The sequence below is a fragment of the Montipora foliosa genome, chromosome 11 (genome assembly GCF_036669935.1).
Source record: "Montipora foliosa isolate CH-2021 chromosome 11, ASM3666993v2, whole genome shotgun sequence".
NCBI lineage: Eukaryota > Metazoa > Cnidaria > Anthozoa > Scleractinia > Acroporidae > Montipora > Montipora foliosa.
This window is the reverse complement of record NC_090879.1, coordinates 38,637,371-38,663,545: the sequence shown is the minus strand read 5'-3', so window position 1 is coordinate 38,663,545 and position 26,175 is coordinate 38,637,371. Positions and strand designations below refer to the sequence as shown.

The window sequence follows — 26,175 nt, the reverse complement described above, 5'->3', positions numbered from 1 at the left end:
CAGCCCCGAAAAAGAAAACGTCTGGATAACCTATCGGCGGAGGAAAGAGCACTTCGAAGGTTTGTCCACGACAAAAGATCTTGTTGGTTTCACTGTTTCAAAGTCTGATATCCTCTTTCGGATGGCTGCTCTTCGCTCTGTTTAATTTATCCTCGTTGTTTTATTCAGAAAATTAAAGAATCGTGTGGCTGCCCAAACAGCGCGTGATAGAAAGAAAGCGAGAATGACGGAACTCGAAGAAATGGTGGCTCACCTGGAAAAGGAGGTATTCTAAGTGTTAATACTGTATGCTATACCTTGCTATTTGTTCTTAAGTTAGATTTTTAAATTACTTTTAATAGATCAATGTCCTTTTGGTGTTACCTATTTGATACAATTGTGGCTATGTTCTTAGCATTAAACTGATCGAATACAAAAGTAAATTCCTCTTCCTGTCAGCGAAGCAAGAACTTCAACTATCATTTAAGAACAGCGAGTGAACGAGAAAATATTTCTTTCTAAGAATAAAATTTTCAAATTCATTGTTTAAAACCATAGTGGTTATTTGGTATGATTGAAAGTCTGTCTTTTCGATTGCTCTTTCATTTTGTACTAGTTTCGACTTAAGCTTATTTAAGTTGTGTCTTTGTTTATAGTGGTGTAATTTTAATTATTTATCGTGTTTTTTCTCGTTTTCGGTTTCGTCTGTGAGTACACTATGACCATCGGTGTTAAAGGAGAGAAGAAAGACATTATTTATTGTCGTGAAAAATGGGAAAAAATATCCGAGCCCCATATAATTTTGCTAAATGTAATATGTTAGATTCTCTTCCAAGATTTGGTTGGGTATTTAAAATGCATGCAATATCGGGGTACAAAGACGTCATTTTTAATGCTGATCCATATTTTCAGAACAAAGCCCTTCGACTCGACAATGAAAGCCTAAGGAAACACTCTGAAGCTGTAGCAGTTGAGAATTCAGAGTTGAGAGTTCGTCTTGGCCTCACTCCTCCAGTTTCGCCAGAACCAGTCAGCCATTCAATTGCACCCACCTCTAAAGTTTCATCAGCCTCCCAACCAAACAATCCAGTTGTGATCAAGAAAGAAGCAGAATATAATGAGTATGCATCACTCTCAGTTTCTCAGCAGCAGGAACGCCTGATTCTGTTTCTTTCTCTGATCACGATGTGGATGACAATCAACAACAGGTAAATGCAAAAAAATCTCCAAAGAATAGGATGATTGTTTACAGTATGTTTTGGTTGTAACAAAAAACTCTTTTTACACTTGCACTCGGTACAAAGGCAGGAAACTCCTCTATTCCACTTGTAGATCTACATGTAATTTTGGTGAAATCCAAGAGAAAAACTTCCTGTAATAAGATATAGTGTATCAATGTATTGCTGTGTAGGATTATCACACTAAAACCTCAGTTGTCAGTTTAGAGAAAAAACCAACAGTCTCCCCTGTGTTGCAATTTTCCTAATCCATACAACAGAGAAACTTCATACTCCATTTATAGTGTTGCCAGGTATCATAACTGTTATGATGGAATTTTTCAAATGTCAGTTGAATTGTCAGTAGGAGTGAGACAAATTTGCATCTTAAGTATCACCTGAAAATATATTGTATTTTAGGTGTTTAAACTCAGTAGTTTGAGACATTTTTCCTAAAAATCCACTAGTTGTTTCTTGGGGAATTTGATGTTGCCTCTTTTTACTAAATCTCAAGTCCCACTGTTGCAGTTATGATAGCTTTCTTGAAACTTAAGCTGACACCTAATTGGTGGGAAATAATTGGTGGAACTCAGTCAATCCCATGTGTGGGTGTGTTATCTTTGAAAGTATATAGAATGTCACCAAAAGTTCTTAGTAGCACAAATTGTAATAAGAGCACAATCTTTTTTTTGCATGACTGTTTAACTTTGCTCTTGAAACTCTTGCAGACTGACGTGGATTTTAGCTTTCTTGATGACACAGAAGAATCTTTCATTCAACCAAAACAAGAAGACAGCTCCAGTTCACCCTGTTGCCAACATGCTTCCTTCTCAGTCACCGAAGACAAAATCTGTGACAGAGATGAAGAGGCAGTGCCACAATCCAGCGGCAGTGACTTGAAATTAGAAGATATGGTTGGAATGGGATGTGATGCATTTGAATCTTCTTTGGATGACATCTTGAACTTAAAAGATTTTCCTAAGGATTTCAAAGAACTTGATATTGAGTCTGGAATGCTGGGTTGTGAAATGTGGGAGGAAACCTTCACAGAAGTACTTTTCCCTTCTCTTTTGGCTGTGTGATTGTGTGTCTTGTAATGTAAGGATAGTGTCATACGTACTGTAGGTTCCATACAATAATATGCTGTCACTACTCCTAAATCAGAGCTGCTCTTTGGAATTTTGAAGTGGACCAAGGACCAATGCCTGCAAAAGAAGAAAATGTCAGTCCAGTTTGGGGACAGATTTATTTGTGCATTGGCAGAGACTGAGAGTCCATGATTATCCTGAGCGTGTGCTGTCATTTTGCATTTTGCAGTATTGACTAGCACCTTGACTTAGCCATTTATGAGTGCCATCAGGCACCACATACTCAAGAGCCTGTTCGCATGATAACTGATAGTAGTTTAGTAATAGTCTTGAAGTGTATACATACTGGTAATTTTATGAGCTGTCGGTGAGTCAAATTTGGGACAATTATAAGTGGATTATAAGTGGAGTGAATATACCATAATACTCTTTTGTCCCTCCAAATTTTGCATGAGCATTGTTTTTATTCTCTCTTGGGACCATTGTAAGTCCCAAGAGAAACTGGAAACAATGCTTATGCAAAATTTGTAGGGGCAAACAAAGAGTATTATGGTATTTTCAAAAATGGCGTATTTTACTAAAATTAATAGTTATCACATACAAATCAGGTTATAATTCCTTTGTGCAACCCCTGCCTTGGAAAAATGTAATTTTCACATGCAGGTGTTTTAAATTTGGTTAAAATACCTCTGCTTTTACCCAAACAAATAGCAGGTAGCAGTATAATGTTTGTAATATAAGAAATAACACGTTTATGTACACGTACACCTTGCTTTAATAGAAGCATGCATTAATCATTGTAATCTTTATTTCTTTGTGGAATTAAAGTAGATCATACAGCTAATGAGTTCGCTGAGTATTATAACAGGTAATTTTGTACAGAATATTTTTGAGTAACTATCAGTGAAGGTTTCCTTTATTGCTGTAGTATTTGTGGAATGTCACATTTCTCATTAAAGTGTTCGTGAGTGCCTTGCATTAGTTGCAAAGTATCTGATTGGCCAACAGTGTAGATTTTTTTAGGTTTTTCAACAAGACAAACTATCCTCCCCAAAAATTTCTTAGACAGGCTGGCTGTACCTGTGGTCAGGTGTTTTTTTCTTTTTGCGAAAGGTAGAAGTGACCCTTGCACTTAACTGGGCAATTTTAGCAATTGTCACTTTATACACACCTGAAAATTTCAGGTAGCTGATTCAATGCTCTACCAAATGAACTATGAAAAACAACTCAATTGGGAGCAGGTCAATTTGTTGGGCTCATTCGTTCCCGTAAAAGGACTGATTTATAAGTTCGTCTTTCATTATTGTCTATATGTTTTAAAGCCTTTACAATAACTGAATAATTTTACAGAACAGAGAGATGTAGTTTCCCAAAGGGCATGCAGCGCCCTGCCGCATTTACGCTTTCATTGACCAGGGTCCCGTGTCTCGAAAGTCCCGATAACTTTTCGGTCCCGAAAAGCCATTTACGAAACTGTCATCCGCTTGTTTTGATAAGCTAGTATTTTTTAAAAACATGTTTTCAAGATTATAAAAAAGATGATTGTGAAGTTTTCTCTTAAAACCTCTCCGTTCTTAAGGTACAGAGGTAATTGTCACACCCGAAAAGTTTCGGGATGTTCGAGAAATGGGGCCCAGGCCCTATTTTAGATTACAAACTGTCAGTTTCAACGTCAAAGTTTTGCCACACTAGACATGACAATCTTCGCGGAGAAACTCAATCTTACTGAATCTAACAGGGTAACTCGTTCTACAAAGACCATGTGGTAAAAATAAGTTACGCTTCTGTTGATGGGCTTTTGGTATTTCTTAATTTTTATTGCCAAGCGGAGGTAAAGGAAGAGCGTTTCCCAGGGAAGGGCGGTTCTGAAGGGGGGTTGTTCATCTTATTCTCGGTTTTCACATGACGGCCGCCATGTTGGAGCCCCTAAACAAAGAAACGGCGGCCATGTTGGAGCCCTGACCAAATCCTCCGGGAATTCAACTCTATTATTATGCAAACGTTTTCTTTTGTTTTCGTTGAAAAACATGGCTGAAAACTAACAATTAACTTTCAACGCCATCGGTGTCATGGAGGGCGAGTAACGCTGGCGTGAGCTGTTAATTAAGTGGGTCCGGGGCCATTTCCTCCCCCCCCCCCCCCCACCCCCACCTCCCCAAACACCCGAAGTTCTGCTTTTCCTTCCAAAACGCCATTTCCAACAATTCTGAGACTTGAAAAGTGTTGGGAAAGCATGAAATAAAATCTGGAGTTCACCTTATTTGTCAGCCAGAAAACCAAAAATGATAATGCGTAATTAAAAGGGACAGGGGTATCAACAATAGCCATTTGTCGTTTCTCTTCATATCTCGTTAATCAAACAATGAAGCCTGAAAGAGTCTTCTTGAAGGTCTCGCATATCTCCTTTACCTCAAATCTCTCAACTAATGCATAGCAATCATCGGCAGCGAGATCTGAACAGCGCTCTTCAGCAAACGTTGATCCGGAGCAGGTCTTGATCCCTTTCATGAACCGTAAGGCACTATTGATTGGTAGGTTCGCGTAGGGTGCATGCAATGAGGTGTTTGGAAAAGCAGGCTCGTCGCATACACCAAGTGCTAGTAGAAGATTGTTAGGAATTTCTTTCTCTGCTGACTGCCACATAGTTTTATGAAACATCAAACAAAATAATAAGAAGAAGAACAAGAAAAAAAAATACTCTCAAGGAAGGGGGGCGAGGCTGCCGAGCGCATTTTGTCACGATGCGGGTCAGGTGTGCTATTGTGAGATACCCTGTGCCTCGTAGGTTATTGACTATTGCATTGATTCCGCGTTAATCCCAAAGCTTGTGCACATTTTTATACTCGCTTTGTCTTACTTACTACGGGTCAATAGCCCATGAGTAGAAAACAAGTGAACGGCCGAAGTTATAGAAATGTAGCCACGTAGTAATGATATTTACGCAACAGAATCAGAAGCTCACCTTTATAATTTTGCCCATGAATATCGTTTACTATTGCCATGTTTTGCCATAAAAACCATCCAGATGCCTTCGCTAGGCTCTAAAGAAGCTCTCAATGTAATTTTTCTGTGATTTCGACTAAAATTCCTTTTTTTCTCTGTCCGCCGTGGACGCCATTCACAGAATGACGTCAAAATCATCGCGGGACAGAATCAGAAGCAGACAGAATTCGAGGAATCGAGATTTTTCCTGGCATACAGCACACACACAGGGAGATCATAGTGTTGCCATACGCCTGGTGGCTTGTAGAAATAACATTGAAGCTGCAAATTAAAGGATAACTTTCGGTTAAAAGCCACTTTTAATTTTGGGGAAAACATTACATTTATACTAGAACACGTTCGAGCCGTCTAAGACGTGAGACGTCTCAGACAACTAGTATAAATACGGGAAATAAGTTGGACACATTAAACGTCAGACGAATTAAACGTCTCAAGTTAAGGGCGTCTTAGTCGTCTCAGACGTCTAGTATAAGGACGAGACGCACTAAACTGGTAACTTAACAGGAATAGGAATGTTATGGTATCATATCAAACACCAATTATTGCTGAAAAAGAATCGGTCATTTTTTTTTTGGACGTAAAAAGTCACCGTGGCAACGGGAAAGCCTTGCAAAAACATCCCATATTTTGGCTTTAGCTGCTCATATCCCAAAAAAGAACTCGTTGACCCCCATTTGTTATTTCTGAAATGTAATCAACATGCCAGAATGAAACTTTCTGCAAAATTTAAAAAATTCTGAGGAGCGGATTGAAAATTGAAAATTTAAGGTAGCTCTGAATCGGCTACACAGACTTTTGTGCAATAGAAAATTGGGGTCACTGAGTTCGTTTTTCAGATATGAGCAACTAAAACCAAAATATAGGGTGTTTTTGCGAGGCTTTCCTGTTGCCATGGTAATATGTTACGTCACAAAAATGACTGCATCTTGTCCATAATATTGCTGTTAGGCTTCGATTTGTATCACGTGATGCGATACGTCAGACACATACAAAAGATGGACCCCAGGTCCATGGACTACCCCTGTAGACCACCCCTCACCTTATAAAGTTACAAGCAGAACACCTTTAGACGAAGGAGAGGAGTGATCCTCGCATTTATGTGGACAATTGACACAATTATCTCTCAGTCCAGGATTGTTATCAATTTTGATAACCACTACCAAAACAAACCATTAGCCAATCACTGCTCAAATTCTCGTCCACGTGACATTATTGATCACCAAGTGAGTGAAAATTCAATATGGCGGACGATAGGGTGCAACGCGGGGCATAGAGGAAGGAATTTTCAATGCTTATATGACAGTGAAATGCATAGAATGTGGAATGTTTGGGAAAAGTTATTTCGAGGCATTATTTTCAATACCTAATCTAACAACTGTTCGGAGTGAAATAACACAGTAAAGGAGACGACAACAGTTAAGCTAAAATGCACTGTTTATTCTTCGATACTGGGCATGATATTTTCATCAGTCATCAGTCGGCTTCTTTTTCTTGGGAGGCGAAGCTGGGGCATTCTGTATAAAATAAAAATGAAACAAGAAAAGTAAGTAAATAATTTCGTTTTTGAAACGGCTCTTAAATTCAGTGCCGAATGCACAGGAAGCGATGGTCTAACGAAGTGGAAAAAAACGTTTCATTTACACGTTACGACATTAATATTGCCAAAGCCGCTGAAATGACTCTCTGTATGTGTGTGTACGGCTTAAATACCAAAAACATGTTACCGTAAGAACGTGTTTGTGGCACGTCTTTGCACAACTTCGAGCAAAATTTCAAGGATCATTTTTACGTGAATGCCGAAGGCATACCACGTCTTAAGACCGGGCTGGTGTCGTTTTTTTGTTGTTGGTAGTCACAAATGTGCATACCCCACGGATATTAGAATTAAGCTCCGATCGGGTGAACATACCTTTATATCCTTCAGTATATCCGAACTTCCGTGCCCCAATTAGAAACCATATCCCTTCCCTGCGCTTCGCGATCATGTGCGCGCGTTAGACCACTCGGCCACCGCGACATAGTTCTGTTGGCCTGAGGAAAGTAAATATTTATTGTGGAATCTTTCCGCCGGAATCTTTCCAAACAGCTTCAATTCTTACAGAGTTCGATAAAAATCCGGATTTAAAACATGCCGTGGGGCAACCAAAGCGATGGGAGCTGTATTGGGGTTTCAGTGTGAAAGTACAAACGGCTACTAACACTCTTATAACTCTTTTTTCATTATTATTTTATTAACCCGCAGTCTGCAGTCTGCATTTTACCCTCAGTCTGCATTTTATCCCTGGTCTGCAGTCTGCAGTCTGCGTTTTACACTGACCGGTTATTTGGGTGGTTTTTGGCAACAGAGGTTAATTATTCGTAATGCGATCGCTTCCGTTGCCGTTAGCAATGGGTCGCAAATTTGATACTTTTATCGCATTATCACATTACGCATTGAACCACGTTATCTATTATTCCTAAAAATCTAAAAATATTCGTGCCTTATCAGTTTTCGGTCGAATTTATGTCCAAGAAAGCAGATAAATTGCAGAAAATATTAGTTTTGCATCCAAAAATTCGTAATCAACGCTAAAATGACCAAATTTTGCCTAGAAAACATATTTTACTGTTATTTTTCTTAAATTTTTTCGTTCAACTTTCGCTTTTATAAAATGTTTCAGTTGTCTGTAAATAAGTTATATGCTGTTGGAAAGCTTATTTTCTTAGCTTTAAAATGATGTATTTTTTCCCCCTAACTTTAAATATTTTTTGAGAAAAAAAACAACCATTTTTTGGCGATGGCTGATTTACCGCGGTTTTCTCGCGGTTGGGAAAGTAGGAAAAAGAGTTAGGCCAGTAGCCAGGCTTTTAACCTCAGAAAAGGATCTGTTTCGTCGTACGAACGTGTGAGGACCTGTGAGCCAAAGGGCCTCTGCTGGTATGACTTCTGGGTGACCCCTTAATAACTTCTTACTAACCGAGCGCGAGGGCCGTACTGCCAGGGAAATATTGGCCCGAGGTCGTGGCAGTACGGACCGAGCGCAGCAAGGTCCGTACAAAAACGACCCAGGGCCAATATTCCCCAGTACGGCTCGAGCTAGCTCGGTTAGTAAGTAGTTTATTACATGGTTTTTTAATTACCTTTTGCTTTGTTTTTGCAAGCCCGTAATCGGCCCGTGGGCCAGTCACAATTTGCCTGGAACGCTGCACGTACCACAGGCAACCCAGTGTACCCTCACGGAGGGTCTAGTTGGGCATTAAAATAGAATTTTTGGTCGTATGTTCCTGACAAGTTGCATCTTTTGACGTCTCCCATCCAGTTACTGACTCCGCCGGAAAGGGATTAACTTCAATGCAAAGTGGTCTTGGAAAGCTGTCAGACGCTCAGAGTACAGGCTTAAGCTTGTGGTGAAAAAGAACTTGTAAATGATCAACTTGTCAGCCTTGAAGCTAAATGTTTCTCGATTTGCTTTTATTTTCTTCAATCGTTCTGGGTTAAGTACTTTTCTGAACCACATGTCTTCTCAGGGGGTATCTAGCAAATATATTTACCATGACATTGACCAAAACAATATCGTGTACCACATATCTTCAATCTAGTGAAGAAACAAGGCCAGCTTAGTTGACAGTTAAGCGTCGATCAGACCGAATCTTCACCATCCTCCCAGGTAAACCACGGGCATTTCCCTACTCTCTGTGCCAGAACAGATAAACAACCGAAACTGTTCTGTGCCTGCCCCTTACGGCACTGACAACAGTATACAGTACGTAGTACATGAGCACTTGACCGTAGCCCTTGGCCGAGAAACCAATTTTTAAACAAGTTTTAAACATGTTTAAGCTTTGGTGTGAACGGGGTATAGACAACTGACAATTCAGACCTCCACAACCTTGTTGCCAGGGTCTCTCTTGTAACAGGTTACAGGAGAGACCCTGGGAACGAGGATGGTGGCTCCGACGGGATCCGAACCCATGACCTCTGCGATATCGGTGCAATGCTCTACCACCTAAGCTACGAAGAGCACGGCAATAGGCCATTTCCGAGTTCATATCTGCCTCCTCTTCAAAGCGAGTCTTAGTGCAAAGTTTTTCTTATGAAAATTAGTTTTCATTCATATGTAAAGTAGTCTCCTTCGCAGCCGTTTTTTTGGATGTCACGCAACGCTCCCCGCAACGCTCCTTTGGGGGAGCGTTGCGTGACATCCAAAAAACGGCTGCGAAGGAGTGTAAAGTGGAACTAATTACCATCACAAAAACTACGCACTTAGACTAACTTTGAATAGGAGGCAGACATGAACTCGGAAATGGCCTATTTGTTGGGCTCATTTTGTTCCGGTGAAGGACTCGATCAAGAGAAAATGGCTCTATGAATGAAATGAATGTATATTTGAAGTGTAGGTTATATTTGAATCTCTTTGGAGCCATCCAATACATATAGGTGTAACCTGGCGGATCAGGCCCATTTTTAGCTTCGCCCATATGTTCTCTTATGTCGTCTTTTCGTTTCGCCAACTCCACATTACGTACCACGCGAAACTAAAATAGAGCCTGATCGCAGGTTAATATAGATGATATCAGGTGTCTATGAGAGACAAATGTTCAAATCGGTAGCCCACTGAACTAGCATTGAACAACAGCCCTATATTCCTGTCACGGCGTTTTCACAGACCGCGATTTATTACTGGGTTGCCTATGGCAAACCCAGTCGAGGTCTGCGTTTAGTTTGTTTGTTTTATTTGTTTTATTTATTTTATTTATTTATTTTATTTATTTATTTTTTCCGTGTCGGTAAAAGTCTTGCCTGTCACTCCCCTGGTAAGTGGTGTCTTTGTGCATAGAGCCTTCTGCGCGTATTTTCTTAGGATCGAGAGGGTAGTGGAACTGCGTAGATTTCTCTGGTGGACACTGTAGAATCATTAAGTTAGCCTGCAATGGCGTCGAAAGTCATGTAACGCGAATGGCGTTTTAGTGGATCCTTAAAAAAAATATACCCTTATGGAGCTCAATAATGGAAACTCAGTTGGATAAACTAGGCAGGAATCTCAAAAGCGACGAGTACTGGACTATATGGTACAATCTATCGCCCGTCGAGACGAAATCAAAGTGAGCTGTATTTACCTGAAGTACACGGTAATTTGACACGATTGAGTTTCTTGTCTTCACGCACATAATGAAAAAGGAAGAGGTTTTCGCCGCTAAGAGCAAATATGTTGTTTGTTTCAATAAATTTTTCGCTGGAAAAGGATTCTGTGGTATTTTCTGCCTTTGTGAATTATAATATCATGTTGTGTATTGAATTTTCGAGCTTAAGGTTGAAATGTGATATGGGTGAAGTTTTTTAATATTGCGCTGTAAGCAGGAAGGGTTCACAGGCCTGTTGGAAGCGCGCTTGAGTTTCAACAAAATGAGCCCCAAAATCAGTGAAAACTTGTGACGCAGATGAATAAAAAAGTAGCTGCTATTTCCAAAATGACGGAATTACCTGGTGATAAATAACGTCGTACGCGTCTTGGACAGTAAATTTTGACTTTGCATAAACAAGAGTTGGGCGATTGTGATCTTTGTTTTGACTTCGCTCATTTCATAGTCAAACTTTATAACACTTGACAGAAAAAGAAACTTACAAAAACCCGGTCTCTTGCCATCATTTGACACAGATGCTTCACTGTTTGGCGAGTAAACATGCCGCGGTAACTTAATCACGGCGCCCGCTGAATTCCGGCCATGCCACTTTCGATTTTGCAATTTACTTGAACGTAGCAAAAATCTCCCAAAATGTTTGTCGCTGATCGTAACTTTTTATATTCTATATTCACGGTTCAAAATTAATGTTGTTTTCATGTCGGAAATATTTTATTCTCGATCGACCGTCCCGGAAACTTCCTTCTGCTCTTTCTAAACACTGTGTATCAATAGTCATTTGCTTTTTCATCAATATTTGTTTTGCATAAAGCAAGCTAAACAAAATCTGTACCTTGCTGAGTTCGCATTTGTTAGCGTTAATAGTATTTTCGGTCAGATGCTTCTGTTTCTTATGACGGGTTTATTGTTTTGGTCCCCATCCCAACACTAACCCCGCTCAACAGGGATTAACTTCAGTGAAGTTTAGTATTACAAAACTGTCAGATGCTCAGAGGGCACACTTGTGGTGAAAAGAAGTTGTGAGGGAACTTGAAAATTATCAACATGTCAGCCCAGAAGCCAATGTTTCTCGCTTCTCTTTTATTTGTTATTCTTCAGAGAATGGAATGCTGTATTTCAATACCACACAATTCAGTGCCTTCTGATTTTCTGTAGCACGTACCACAGGCAACCCAGTGTATGCTTCACGGAAGCATCTCGTTTTTGAATTGAATTTCCCGCGAATGAGACTCCGGCAGGAGCCCGATGACCAATTTTTGCTTTTTCGAGGAAAGGTAGTCCATAAAAATAGATCGGTCTGTAACAGGCTTAGTTTGGAAGTTGTTCGCTCCCAGCCATGATTGTACAGATAAGATCACTTCTCTCCTTCATCTTAAGATTTTCTGCTCGTAAAACGTGTGGAATTTCAGTGCAATATGACGGGTGGTCCACAGGGGTAGTCCAGGGACCCGGTCCATAAAGGGGTCCATGGACCAGGTCCACAGGGATGGTCCATGCACCTGGGGTCCATGTTTTGTATACGTCACGGGTGAGTCTAGTACTTGGACTCTGCTAGCGATTCTTCCGATTTCGATTCACAAACCTAATAACCCGGGTCACCATATCGTTTCTGCCTTATGGGCATGGGTATCTAGACCAACTGGATGTTGTAATAGGTGCGGTTACACTAGACCTCTTGCCCATGGGGAACCTTGGGGTTACGGCTTGGGTTGGGTTTACCCTGGGTTATGATCGACTCCCCATTTGCGGTTACACACTTGTAAATTACCCAAGGGGAAGGTAAGCGTTGGCCTGTTTTGGTGGTAAACTTACCTTTAAGATAAGACAAGATGAGATTTATTAGTTTTTCCACTAAATGGTTTTTGAAAAACTAATTACAATACAAAATACATTAAAATTAAGGATCTAAAAAAAAAAGTAAACATCGAAGATCTAAATCTGAACGACAAACTTTCCTTTGGCTTATTTTCGGTAATTGTCACGATCGGCGCTTCTCTTAAACTGTCCACCTCAATTAAGTTCAGCGATTCATCGCTTCATTTTAACAAGGCAACAAAGACGTCGACTTCAGTTACGCTTTCTCTAGTCCTTGCAACTCTCCAATTTATAATTTAGACGTCGACTTGCTGCTGGCCAGAAAAGGCGTGCTTGGGTATTTCCACGTCCGCAGTTGTTTACACAGTTCATCCCAAGGGCAAAATGGCTAGTGTAACCGCAGCTATTAGCTGTAAGATGTCATAAGGACAAATGAGATATGCAAAAAAACAACTAATAAAGAAAAAAAAGAACCCTCACCGGCAAAGTGATAACAATTCCTCGAATCGTAAAGAAAGCGCTTTCCAACTACACGCTGTTACGTTGGAAAACATTGAAAGGAAAGGAAAGGAAAGGAACTTTATTTAAAGGGGCTAGGTCACGCAATTTTAGGCAATTTCAGCACCAATCGAATGGTCAAAGAATTAACTAAAATATCAAAATAACTGTTCAAAACCATAGAAGAACTCTAACAAAACACAGGGAAGCCATGGACATGGATGAACAAAACTGGAGAGGATTGAAATGGATTGAATTTGGGTAAATTTGAAAAACGTCGGCCCACCTTTTTTCAAATTTATATCAGTCTATATCAAAATGTCATTTATACAGCTGGAAAATCATTCTCAGTTGTTATGTGGCCGTGATTTTGCAAATGAAAGACTCTTGCTCTGCCAATTTGACGTTTAGAGCTCATAATTAACAAAATTAAACAAAATTACCTAAAATAGCGTGACCTAGCCCCTTTAAGTGTCTTGTCGTTCCAGCTCTGGAGCACTAACTGGGGACACTGTAAACTGAAATTATAATCAATTCAAATCAAGTCAAATGTTGGTTTTTGAGGAGAGAGGAAAACCGGAGTACCGGGTTACCGGGAGAAAAATCTCTGATGCCTTTCATGCATTAGCTGCGGTTACACTGGCCATTTTGCCCTTGGGTAAGTGGCTTTTTCCCACGGGGAAGCATTTTTTTATGTGTAACCGATCTGCCCAAAGGAAAATTTCCTGTGGGAAATTTCCATGGATACGTCAAAAAGAACAAAAGAATTGCCCATGACAGTTCCAGATGTAAGTCTTATGGTTAACAAAACCCCAAAGCGGCTCAACCAATCACAAGATCGCCGAACGCGAGGAAAATACATGCTGTGATGAACTGTGTAAACAACTGCGGACGTGGAAATACCCAAGCACGCCTTTTCTTGACAGCAACAAGTCGACGTCTAAATTATAAATTGAAGAGTTGCAAGGACTACAGAAAGCGTAACTGAAGTCGACGTCTTTGTTGCCTTCTCAAAATGAAGCGATGAATCGCTGAACTTAATTGAGGTGGACAGTTTAAGAGAAGCGCCGATCGTGACAATTACCGAAAATAAGCCAAAGGAAAGTTTGTCGTTCAGATGTAGATCTTCGATGTTTACTTTTTTTTTTAGATCCTTAACTTTAATGTATTTTGTCGTATAAACATAACAACTTTCTTTAATTTTCCAGACATGTTTCGACGGTACATCCGTCATCTTCAGTGTTACATATTTTGAAATCGCCGTTGAATTTAAAGCGCGCGCGATCTTACAAACTTCGTTACATTGCGTTGTCAATATTGCGTATTAAATCAAAACAGAACAAAACAAAAATTTAAATGAGTGACGCTTAGTTCCTTACAGGGAGAGAGTCAGGTTAATGTGTTTCACCTGCTGGTTGAGATCGGGCGGGTGAAACACATTAACCTGACTCTCTCCCTGTAAGGAACTAAGCGTCACTCATTACTCGGAATACCTGAAAGGTATCCGAGTTATATTCTGGGAAGAATTTAGTTTTCTGTGCAGCAAATGACCAATAGAATTAGGAGGCGGTGATTTCATTGGCTAAAAGCAATGTACTACACCCCTCCGAGCAATGCATTTGACCTCCCTCTGTGACAAAACAACTGCAACAATAAATTTCAGATAGCGAGAGACTTGAAACAGGCTCACGTCTAACAGAATTCGATGAAAATCGGAATTTATAACGTGCAGGGGAGCAACTAAATGATGGGTTCTACGTTGGGGCTTCAGCGTGACTCGTTTAATTTCGTTTGATGATTCAAAGCCCATGTTCCACGATATAGCAAATGACGCAATGCAATGCAGCTAAACGTGAATATGCTGGATTCAGCCGTCTAGAAATGTCATGAATAAGATATTTACTATAATCTTTCCTGTTGACAACATGACTAAATCGCCAGTACAGAACTTCCAGCAGCGGTATGTTATAAATGGCCGAGATTTCTTGGTCTCTTTCCGCCTCAGCTGTTCTTTGTACGAACATCATCCGCCGATGTCCATTTTTTTCTTTTTATTGTTAGTTTCTTGATCTTCATGTTAGTTACCTAGAGCTGGAGGTCACCGGCCGCGTTGTTCACAACACTCTTAATTTGGAACCTTTGCAGATGGATACCGTTTTTCACTTACCCATATTAATTTCAATTGAACCCACTTTACTTGATGTCACTCTACATACTAGATCCCGCAAAGATAGACATAACGCCCACGTAATTTCCATTCATACAACCAGTTCCAAGACATACTACCCCTATAGCTATGTCACCTGTTGAATTTATTTGCAATTGTAAACATTAAGCGATTTTCACCGGTACATTATCTGCGTTGTTATGAGTGAGCAACTGGCTGCAGAGACATTTACTTGTTTTGTTTCGTACTTGGCTAATTGAAACATAGGCGCTCGAGAGGCGCATGTGACTACTCCAGAGATGTACAACGGGAAAAGAATTCGAATATTCTGTCCTGTGAATAGGGGTGGCTGAATTGTGGGAATTGATTCACCACAGCTTTCATACCGATAGTTTTTCGACCATTGAAAAATTTACGTGCGATAGATCATTTTCACTGTCACGCAACAAAAAAATAAACTCGAAACGTTCGATGAAAAAGGCCAATAACTTGGAATATTGCGGGAAACAAATTTAGACATCACCTCCAATTCTCAGATCTGTGCGGTACATCGTTTCTGAGCTCTTTGTCGAAGCGTTGAAATCACACAACTTTTACTTGTGTAGGTGGATCAAAGTGGACTTTCCTTTGCCTTGAAAGGGCTTACTTTTCGCTCATGAGATAAAATATATGAACACATCTCCTAATGTACTAGTACTTGAAAGGCTCAAACTGCTTAGATTCATAGGGATAGATATTTTTTTCAATCAAATACAGTGGAAGCCCGCCTAACGGCCATACATTCTCTTATAGAAAACCCTCGTTAATGCGGTCACCCGTTAATACGGCCAACGGCCACAATTTTAAATCCCAAACAGCAGAGTCCTCTAGAATTTCATCCCGTTAACTCGGCCACTCGCGCCAAACGCCTGTGACATGTTAATTTCATTGACCTACCGCTGTAATCGAACAGCCGATTTACTCTACAAAGTACTGTCTGCAACACTCCTACCTGTTTTCATTACAAACATGATCTTGACACTACTTCTGACAATACTGTAAAATCCAATAAGGCAAATCGCGAAGGGATTAAGTCTTTGTGCTTTCATCAAAAACACGATCGATACTTAAGTCTTTCGGTTAGGTAATTACGGCGGCTTCCGTTTTCTAGAAGCATAGTAAGCTGGGCCTGTTCTTGTTTTGATTTTAGGCTCAGAACATACAGTACACTTAACAATTTTAAGCGTTTTACCTACTGTGCGAAGTTTCAAGTATTTTATACAATTACTGTACGTACATTCCTTTTGTTTATTAAAGAGAAAAGTTTTTCTGGAAGTGCAAATGCGATATTTGTCATTAAGGCCCTTTAGTCATGAATTTCACCCTACCCCCGGTAATACGGCCACCCCGTTAATACGGCCAATTTTTTTCGGCCCGTTGATGACCGTATTAACGGGGTTCCACTGTAGCTTGGTATCATGGTGTCACCATGATAAGCTACGTAAGGTGACAATTAGGAAATTCGAAATACTGTATTTTCGAAACGTGGAAAAAGATTCATTTTTCGGGTATCTTCAACCTCCTATAGATGACAATTCAGAAGACCTTGCTAATTTGATGATCTCACTGTGAAACCATCTATAGTTTGACAATTAAGTGCTACTGCAAAGCTTTGTTTATCTCGAAAACGGCGGCTTCATTAAACGCGTAAACGGGCTCAATTCGTCGGTTAGAAACAAACTACGAAGGCTACGTTAAGTAACTGTTGTAAGAATTAAAACCTCACCTCAGAACCGTATTCTTCACAGATCATCTTCTGCGAACACGGTGCACCCGAACATTTTGTTCGTCCTCGCGAACTATCGGCAATTTATCGTACTGCAGAGTCCGAACTTTGGTCCTCTTCCTATGCGGATTGGCTCCGAAGTGTATTCTATTGTTACATACTCATTTTCGGAAAAACTGACACGATGGCAATAGTGACTACGCGCCACGCGCAGTAGTCACAAAAACTACCTGGTCCAAAATGTATCACCCTACTTCTGCGCCACTTGGTATTCCGAGTAAACGCTTTAAAAAAGCGTCTTGTTTAAATTTTTGTTTTGTTCTGTTTTGATTTAATACGCAATATTGACAACGCAATGTAACGAAGTTTGTAAGATCGCGCGCGCTTTAAATTCAACGGCGATTTCAAAATATGTAACACTGAAGATGACGGATGTACCGTCGAAACATGTCTGGAAAATTAAAGAAAGTTGTTATGTTTATACGACTATCTATATTGTTGCTGCTATCTAGACCTAATGTATTTTGTATTGTAATAAGTTTTTCAAAAACCATTTAGTGGAAAAACTAATAAATCTCATCTTGTCTTATCTTAAAGGTAAGTTTACCACCAAAACAGGCCAACGCTTACCTTCCCCTTGGGTAATTTACAAGTGTGTAACCGCAAATGGGGAGTCGATCATAACCCAGGGTAAACCCAACCCAAGCCGTTGGGCATGGGCAAGAGGTCTAGTGTAACCGCACCTGTTGATGTATTTATGAATGACATCATTTTGCAAGCCTCTGATTGGGTGATAAAATGCCTTCCTTCCAGTTTCGATGCTCATGTAACTCACCTCTTTCGCACTGAACGGCGAGCTTTATCTCTGCGGAAAAGGTAAGTGGAATAAAAAGTCGCTTGACATGGCTTGCATTTAGTGTTATGAGCGAAGGGTTAATGTAAGGGATCAGTTTCCTCGAAATCCGTTTCTTAATAAAATTATGTTTCAAGTTTTATTTCCTGAAGTTAAGTTGATGCTACTTATTTTAATCATGATGGCTCATAATTTCCGCTTTTCGATTCTCTTTCACAGTATAGCCTGCGTCGAAAGATTGCTTTACCTGTCGCTTTTTACACTTCTAATGTAATAGTTCAGTCGTCAATTGATATGTGTTTGAATCTGTAAGGTTAAATATTTTGCTAGCTTAAGCTTAATTATCTTTCGGTCACCGAAGGAGAGTTTAAATGACCTTGATTTTGGTCGTAAGCCTGATTTAGGTAAAATATTTTCAGATATGACGAGCGTTATGAGCAAAGTTATCCTTCAGGGTAATTTTTCGAGCTTTTCCTGTACAAGTCGGAAGAATGTGCAAGCCTCGCAGTTGTGAAGTTTGTGGGAGGGGCGAAGGCTGGGTCAGAAGGCATGGTTGTAACACTCAATCATGTGTTGGCACCTACTGAAAGTTAATTTAAAATAACAGAGATAATTTTCCCACACAATTTCAGGCTCTTGTGAGGTCCAGTGTACATGTAAACTACCAACACCCTTTGTAGATTAAATGCAGAAACATTTTGGGGAGAACATGCTTTAGTGATGATGTAGACTTTCATTATTTTCATTTTAAAGGAAACAGTCTGGATTCACTCCTGAAAGCATGAGCAGTAAACGGAGTTCTACACCACAGGAAGGGGAGAGTATCTACCGCATCCCACCATACTATTATATCCATGTGTTAGACCAGAACACAAATGTTACCAAAGTTGAAGTTGGTCCAAAGACTTTTATTCGGCAAGACAATGAAAAGGTAAGAAGTTACAGCAGTACATTGGTCTTCACTCATCTTTATGGATCTAGTTCATTTGGCGAGGTTTAATTTTTCCGAAGACTATATACTTCCATTGAGTGGCAATTGTAAGGTACACAAAAGAAAGGAGTAATATCACTTGAGATTGACCTTTCTGCAAGTTGCTGCTTAAAACTCATTGTAAAAGAGTACTCATGGTCTATAATGTTTTCTTGATGGTTTAGGTTATTCTTGGTCCAGAGAAAATGATTACCATACCCCCTCGGCATTACTGTATTGTTGAGAATCCAGTGTTAAGGGACAAAGATGACAGGGTGGTGGTGGATGGCAACGGACAAATCAAACTTGCACATGCTGATCAGGTGCTTTGTATGGTTTAGTAATTCATGGGAGCTTTAGTAACAACTGTCTACATGTATATAATTTATATGCTCATGGTCATAATTATGTAGCGCCATCATACTAGCGTGGTCATGATCAGTCAGGTAACTTGGTCATCATCATAGTAATTTGAGGTGCCAGTTTTTTAAAACATTCTTATTTCATCAGTATTTATGCTAAGAAAATGAAATAACATTATTTTTATGCTTCTTGGATGTACTTTTGAAAGCAAAAAGTACATAATGTATTCTTTTATTTGAATGCTTTCTTTTTTGGTAGGTTCTCAAAGCAAAAACACTGGTAGCCCTACAATTCTAGAGGTTTCAGCTCACGAATACTGACCAGCTGGTGTTAACCTCCTTCAAAATCATGCAACTTCTATGCAACAGCTTCCCAATAAATTAAACACAGCATTTTTTTAGCCATTATTTTGTATGGGACGGTGGTGATCAGAGCTGACATTTATCAGTTTCAGAGTCTCTTAAAACTCCATGTGCAGCGGATATGTTGCAGAACCTTTTGGCCTTAAGGTTTCCTTTGTGCTTCACTAAAAGTCAAAGTGTTATCCTTTCTTTATAAATCAGTTCATTATTTTACAGTGGCATTAACAATTAATTTTTAAAATTTGTGTGCATTGATCTGTTTTGTACTTTTCTATGATCACAATACCAGATAGTGCATTTACATTTTCTTTATGTATTTGTGAGTTTCCAGTTCAAGAAATGTTTATATTTATGTAAATGCTATACATTTTTCCCATTGGGACTATTCATGTATCAATTAGGTACCAGTATCAGTATACTGCTTTTCTTACATGTAAATTTCTACAATATTGTCAGTAAAAGAATTATCTTGTTTATGCTTTAAATAGGATATTCGCCTTGCACAAGACCCATTTCCATTGTATCCTGGTGAAGTATTGAAACTAGGTGTTTCAGCTTTGAGAGTGGTGATGGCAAACTCAGCCATAAGACTTCGTGCCATGCTAGACTACGAGTCTGACTCTGGAGAAAAGAGGATTGCTGGTGATGAGTGGCTGTTTGAAGGACCAGGTGATTTAAGATGCTTTTGTTGATCTTGAACTTGTTGTGCTGTGGCAAAAATATAGTATCATCATGACAGTCTATAAAGCAGTTTGCCATTTCTTTAATTCTAAATATTTTTCCTTTTTGATTGGCTCAGACACCTCACTTGAGAGGCGAGGTGATGGTGAAAACAATCCGGCTTTTGTTCAATAAAATGTCTATCTTTTCAAGAAATAAATAAATGTGATGTTGTGGCACATATTTGTAACAGCCCTTGAACTTTTGACCTTTAATGTTATTATTCCGGGTGGCTTTTACAGGCCTCTTTATTTTAAGCGTACACTCAATGGACATTGTAATGATAATTATGGGCTAGGTTATCAATTACATGAGAGCGCATTGGATCTGTACTGTAAAACTAAGCTGTTGATCCGTTAAATTGGAGGCAAAGGCAGAATACAATGACAAACAAAGTCTTACGAGAAGAAAACAACTCACACAAACTTAAGGCGAGATTGAGGTGCTAACTTGAGTCCAGGCAAATTTGGGCACCATGGATCTGCAAGGAGAGTTGGGTCCATGCTAGAAAGTGTGGAAGCTGTGGTGGGTTCGATTTGGGCTAGCAATGTCATGGATATTACTGACCCCAGGGAACAGATTACCCTGATTTATTTCAATACAATATAGTTGGCAGAGAGGAACTCCAGAAATTAATCAAACAGTACGTACCAGAACTGCTTATGAACTATGAGTCTCACATCCAGATGTTAAACAAGATTTTCAACATTTCCCCCCCCCCCCCCCCCTTTAATTGCATGCACATTCACAAACTTTCAAACAAAATGCCATCATGATAGCAGTGTTGGAAGAGAAGGAATGGTAGCCTTTGCAACAAATTGATATGAAAGTTTTGGAGACCTGAAAATTGTATGTGAAATGGCAAAAGTATGTGAAATACATGTAGCTAAGCAAGGAGGTGAGATGATGACAAGGGACAATTCTAAGGCCTGTGAAGGTGAACAGCAGAATAGAAATGACAACAGTGAGGTGAACAAAGGTTGCCAGGACAGTATAGTTTGAGGAACAACGAGTCTGGAAACACCACAGGCAGACCAACAACCAAATTATGCTGCATGGGATATGGATATGGTGCCCATCCAAAAGGAAGCTTTTTGCTGTGCCAGAGGTAAGACTTGCTGCACATGTGGAAAGAGTAATCACTTCTCAAGAGAGTATTCTGGACAGTAGATATACATGTATAGTCAAGCTGTTGTGGTATATAAGTCAGAGATCTAGAGAGTGGACTGGTTCCAAGTGAAAACCACCCTGAGGAGGAAAGTGTGGCAGTGGAAGAGGTCTATCTGTTCCAAGTAACCCAGGGAACGTTATCAAGCCCTATATGTACAATGTAAGTAAATATTAAAATAAGGTACCTGTCATATTACACCTGGGCACGCAAGCCGATGATACCGTTATCACTGAGAAACACTTTGAGAGTCTCAAAGGAACAAGCCGCCTCCAACCAAGAAAAGTGGTCATCAGGAGTTTTTCTGGAGATGGCGCAGGACTGGTGTTTTCTGTAATTGGCTGTTTCATGGCTTCCCGAAGCCAAAACCAGAAAAGCATCATAAAAGTCATTTTCATAGTCAAGGGTCAAGGAGGAAGAAAGTCTGCAAGCAGCAAAAACATGGGCCTAGCTTATCTGATTGAGAAGACAACAAAAGCCCCATCTTCAGCCATGCACGTGGAACAACATAAAATGAAATAAAATGCCGCAGGCAAAAGGACAACTGAAAAATTTCAATCCTGCCTGGGAAACTGATTTTTATTTGAACTTTTGCCTGTTGTCAAGCAACTTGTATTCTGTCGTTCTCATGGGTGCATATTACACCTTTCCATAATTTCATGTATTTTTAACAAGAGATAAAGGTCTTGATTGAAGAGTATCAGTCTGAGGATGCTTTAAAGACAAAAAGGTGGATAGGTTTTAAATGCAGCTTTACATTGCATAAGGAAGTGATAATGATCAGATTTTAGGATGATACATATCACCTTTCTACAAAGTAAAAATTCTCTTTCTTTTTGTGAGGGTATTGATTTAGTGTTTTGAACCTGTCAGATAACGGTAAATTTCTAGCTAATATAGTTTGTATTATCTTGTTTCCTCACCAAAACTACTTAGGTACTTATATACCAAAGAAAGAAGTTGAAGTTATTGAAACAATCCGTGCCACCATAATTCAGCCAAACCAGGCCATCAGACTCAGAGCAAGAAAGGAAACAAGGGTAAACCTGCAGATAATCAATTATGTGATACAGCATTTCAGATAACAGACACCAAGTGCCAGGCTTACAACTGTAGAAAATGTATTGAATTTGGAACACTTGTGCAACTTTGAATTGACCCATACCTGCCAACTCTCCCGGTTTTCCCGGGAGTCTCCAAGTTTTTCATCAAATCTCCCGGTCTCCCGGTTAGAGCACCAAATCTCCCGGGAAATACCTACCGTGGCCTTTTTCAAAATTTGTTCATTAATTTCGTTATCTTCGAGATGTCAAAAAGGAAAATAAAACAAGAACTGGATTCTAGTGCTCTCATTTGAGCTGTTCTGGTTCGGAAAACATAAAACAGAGCAATCAAATTGATATAGGCTATATTTAACAAGTACCGTAATTGGTTAGAAATCAGCCAATCAAATTTCACAATACATGGTAGAAAGTTGTCACAGTTATGGGAACAATAGCAATTGCTGTTCTAACCAAGAAACGTCCGGAAAATTCGGAAGGGCTTTGGGTGGTTTTCGGAGAGTATTCAGATAGTGTCGAACACGACATTTTATAATGCAAAGATTTTTGTACTCTGGGAGTTGGCAGGTATGATTCATCCCTCTGGATTCCATTTTGGCACACTGCCCCTTACAAAATTACCTCGAATGCAATAAGAAAAGTTCATTGCATGGTTCCAGAAAATGTGTGTGTCCCTTTATAACAGTGGGGAGCCCCACAATCTTAGTGTGTAACACCCCATCCCTGGCCAGCAATGCCTCTGTTAAATTTTTGACTAATTGCCTAATTCAACAATCTTTGCTCAGGATCGTGATGGTAACCTACGTGTTGCTGGTGAGGAGTGGCTAGTTAAGAAGATTGGTGCTTACCTCCCTGGAGCTTATGAGGAAGTGGTGGATGTTGTTGATGCCTATGTTTTGACTGACAAGGTGAGTGAATTAACTCGGAAAAATGTTAGCATAATAGTAATTGTTATTAAGTGTCTACATGTAACAATTTGAGCTAAGTGAATCTCAAGTTTCAGCTGTGCAACAGGGAATCTTAAAGTTTTCCTTTCACTTTTTAAATCAAAAGTGATGCTAAACAAAAAACAGGGAAGATGTTTGTCAAATGGATACTAAGAGAACAACAACAACAACAACAACGAAATAGCTCTTGCAAAAATTTAACCATCAGTAAGCTGGGATATAGGGTATAAAATAATAATAATGATAATAAATTATTATTAATATTAATATTATTAATATTAATATTATTATTATTATTATTATTATTATTATTATTATTATTATTATTATTATTATTATTATTATTATAATGATATGTAATTATAGTACTGTAAAGCATCTTTTTTATGACCCACTGGTATTGTTCCCCCATATAGAAAGCTCTGCATTTGCGATCCACTCGAACATTTAAAGATGACAAAGGCATTTTACGTAAAAATGGTGAAGAGTGGTTGATCACCATGGCAGATACTGAAGCTCACATTCCAAATGTTTATGAAGAGGTAAGACATTTTTTCCTTCTTCTTTTATTATAAACAAATTACTGAAGCTGACCAACTAATAATAGTTTGTGTATAAGTGCTGCAGTAACATGGCAGGCTGATTCAGGCAATTAAAGAACTTAGACAAAAGAAGACAGGTACATGTCTACATGATGTTAGTCTAAATTAACTAATAGTTAATTTAGTTACTCAGGCTTAAATTTTGGCCTCATTTTTTTTGTTTTACAGCGTTCTTAAGTCACAAATCACACTCAAGCATGTAAAGCACATGCATGAAGTTAACCAAAGCACATATTATGTGGCATTGATTTTGCAATGGCTGATTCGTCTTTTAGAGCACTTGTGCAAAGCTTAAGCCAACATGCACATGTGGCATTGAACGAAGAATAGCGTTCTAACTTGTTGAAAGTTATCACAAATTAATATTTAAGTGGTGTCAAATACACTCAAACCACATACAAATGCACCCACGTTTCACAGCACATGGTAGATCCACTCTAAAAGGTGTCAAACGTTTTGGGTACAGGTTGGTCCGCGAACTTTACAATTAAGAGATTGCTTTATGAGTGGACATTTATGAGTCACTGATAAAGTCTCTACTGTTTCTTTTTCATTGTTTTTTCATTTGACAATCCAAGACATCAGGAAAGGCCGAATTCTCACAGATATACATGTACTTCTAATTATATTTTATTATATTTAGGTTTACTCAATCTACATGTAATATGGTGTCATTATTTAGCTTAAGTTTTTGGACTAATTGCTCAAAGACATAAGGTTTTCTAAAAGCAGATTCGTGTGGTGCATATAGAAGTTTTATTGGTTTTATTATCGGACAAACCAACTGTCATTTTGGCATGACTTTGTGTTTAAAGGAGCAGTATTCCTTTGCAAAAAGGAAACCTCAGCTTCGTTGAAACATGCTTGCCAAACCAATCGTACAATTGGGTCTACGGAGAAATTTTAAAAATTAATGATCACCACCAAATGGCGGTAGAAACCATCAATGCCTTTGTTTGGAAGCTTTGCATGCATTCATTAATTCTGCCCACACTCCATTGAACCATGATGATTGCAGTCTTTTACCTGACACCTTTTTACACCTCATTAATAAGAAATGACACTAATGAGTGAGCATATAAAAGGACTCGTGTAACAGCTTTAGATCACCCTGAAGAAGACACTAGGCAGGAGAGTCGAAGTTGCATTTATTTTATATCAGGAGTAGTGTGTAAAACTATGATTAACAACGTTGTCGATTTCTTTGCAATTTTGTTGCGCCAATAAAGAGGAAACACTGCGTTAACTTGAAGGTTTAATAAAACGACAACATAAACCAATGTCGAGCACGTGGAACAGACATCCGGACGAGCCTGCGCAGAGCTAACAACCACTGAGTACAATGTAAATAACGTAGTGGCGTGGTTGCCTCCTAGCGGTCTTCCTAGCATCTAGGCACGGAAGTAAACTGAATATGCGTGCAAAGTAAATGACTAAATGTAGGAACGTACAGAGGCTGACCTAGAACAACAACACTGAAAGCGAACCTGAAACTAAACTGGTATACGCACAACGGGTACAGTCTCTGGTCCCTTAGATTTGTCCTTCTAAATGTAGCGAGTAAAATAAAATCACCACAGTAAGGTGAAAGGGCACGGACTAGTGTTACTAGAAAGAACGCAAAAGCTGAGCACACTACTTTAAGTCCCAGTCCTGATTTTGTCAAAACGGGGCGCTTCGATGACGGCCAGACCTCCTGGAAGGAACAGCAGCAGCAGACTCTGGTGGAGCATGTGAAAGAACCGAGCAGTCTAGAGAAGAGGCTGGGATGCAGGGTGGTGGGACAATGGCTGCAGATACTGGAGGAAGTTCCTGAACGGGGTCAACATCGTGCACGGGTTGCAGAACCGTGGGTTGTTCATAGGCGGTAGTCTGAGTAACCACTGGAGAAGGTGCAGGGACAGTGGACTGTCTTGGTGGTAAACTAACGGTGTCGGCGTCATCATCAGAGTCAAATGGGGAAGGCTTGAGAAGGCCACGAATGGGGCCCTGCGGGGACAGAGCTAAAACTGCCGGAGCCACTGGATAACATTCAGACATAGGCACCAAGTAGAGTTTGCTGCGAAACTCGGAGGTGGTGAACTTCCGGAGCTCGCAATATAGGTCCTCACAAACGCAGACCACAAGGTATTTCTCACGGGGTCAACTTTCAAGAAAACTAAGTCGCTGACAGAGACGGCAGCTGAGGGTCAGTTGGTACGGCCACGAGCCTTAGACTTTGCACTGGATGCGTGATTCTGCTGGCGGGAGTAATTCTGACTAAGGATGAGTTGTCTGTCAAGTATGGGAAGCTGTTCGCCAGTTAGCTGGTCGCGTTGAGTCCAGACCTCCCGCGCCGAGAGGCCATCACGCCGGATGCGGGAGTTTGGTTTGCCATGGCTAGGGCGAGAGTGACGTCAGACACAGGTCCTCCCTCAGGGGACAAGTTGAGGAGCTCTAAACCAAGCTCCTCAGCGGCACACTCTGTGACGGGATT

At 39.8% G+C, this 26,175-nt stretch overlaps 2 protein-coding genes across 4 annotated transcripts in view; both read left to right on the top strand.

Annotated features, from left to right (window-relative positions):
• Positions 1–3,262, top strand: part of LOC137974813 (X-box-binding protein 1-like) — a 3,400-nt gene extending 138 nt beyond the window's left edge. Inside the window, exons 1-4 of the mRNA XM_068821805.1 lie at positions 1–59; positions 169–265; positions 892–1,187; positions 1,925–3,262. The exon at positions 1–59 is cut by the window's left edge and continues 138 nt beyond it. Coding sequence (XP_068677906.1) covers positions 1–59; positions 169–265; positions 892–1,187; positions 1,925–2,096 — 624 coding nt within the window. The 3' untranslated portion in view covers positions 2,097–3,262. The remainder of the gene's footprint in view (positions 60–168; positions 266–891; positions 1,188–1,924) is intronic.
• A 14,166-nt stretch (positions 3,263–17,428) lies between these two features.
• Positions 17,429–26,175, top strand: part of LOC137974799 (major vault protein-like) — a 36,550-nt gene continuing 27,803 nt past the window's right edge. For 2 of the 3 annotated variants that reach the window (XM_068821784.1, XM_068821782.1), the window contains exons 1-7: positions 17,429–17,529; positions 18,260–18,437; positions 18,662–18,799; positions 19,690–19,870; positions 22,026–22,129; positions 22,936–23,058; positions 23,514–23,639. In XM_068821784.1, the coding sequence (XP_068677885.1) occupies positions 18,288–18,437; positions 18,662–18,799; positions 19,690–19,870; positions 22,026–22,129; positions 22,936–23,058; positions 23,514–23,639 (822 nt within the window). In that variant the 5' untranslated portion in view covers positions 17,429–17,529; positions 18,260–18,287. Of the gene's footprint in view, positions 17,530–18,235; positions 18,438–18,661; positions 18,800–19,689; positions 19,871–22,025; positions 22,130–22,935; positions 23,059–23,513; positions 23,640–26,175 lie in introns of all 3 variants that reach the window. The other variant, XM_068821783.1, reaches the window with a different exon arrangement.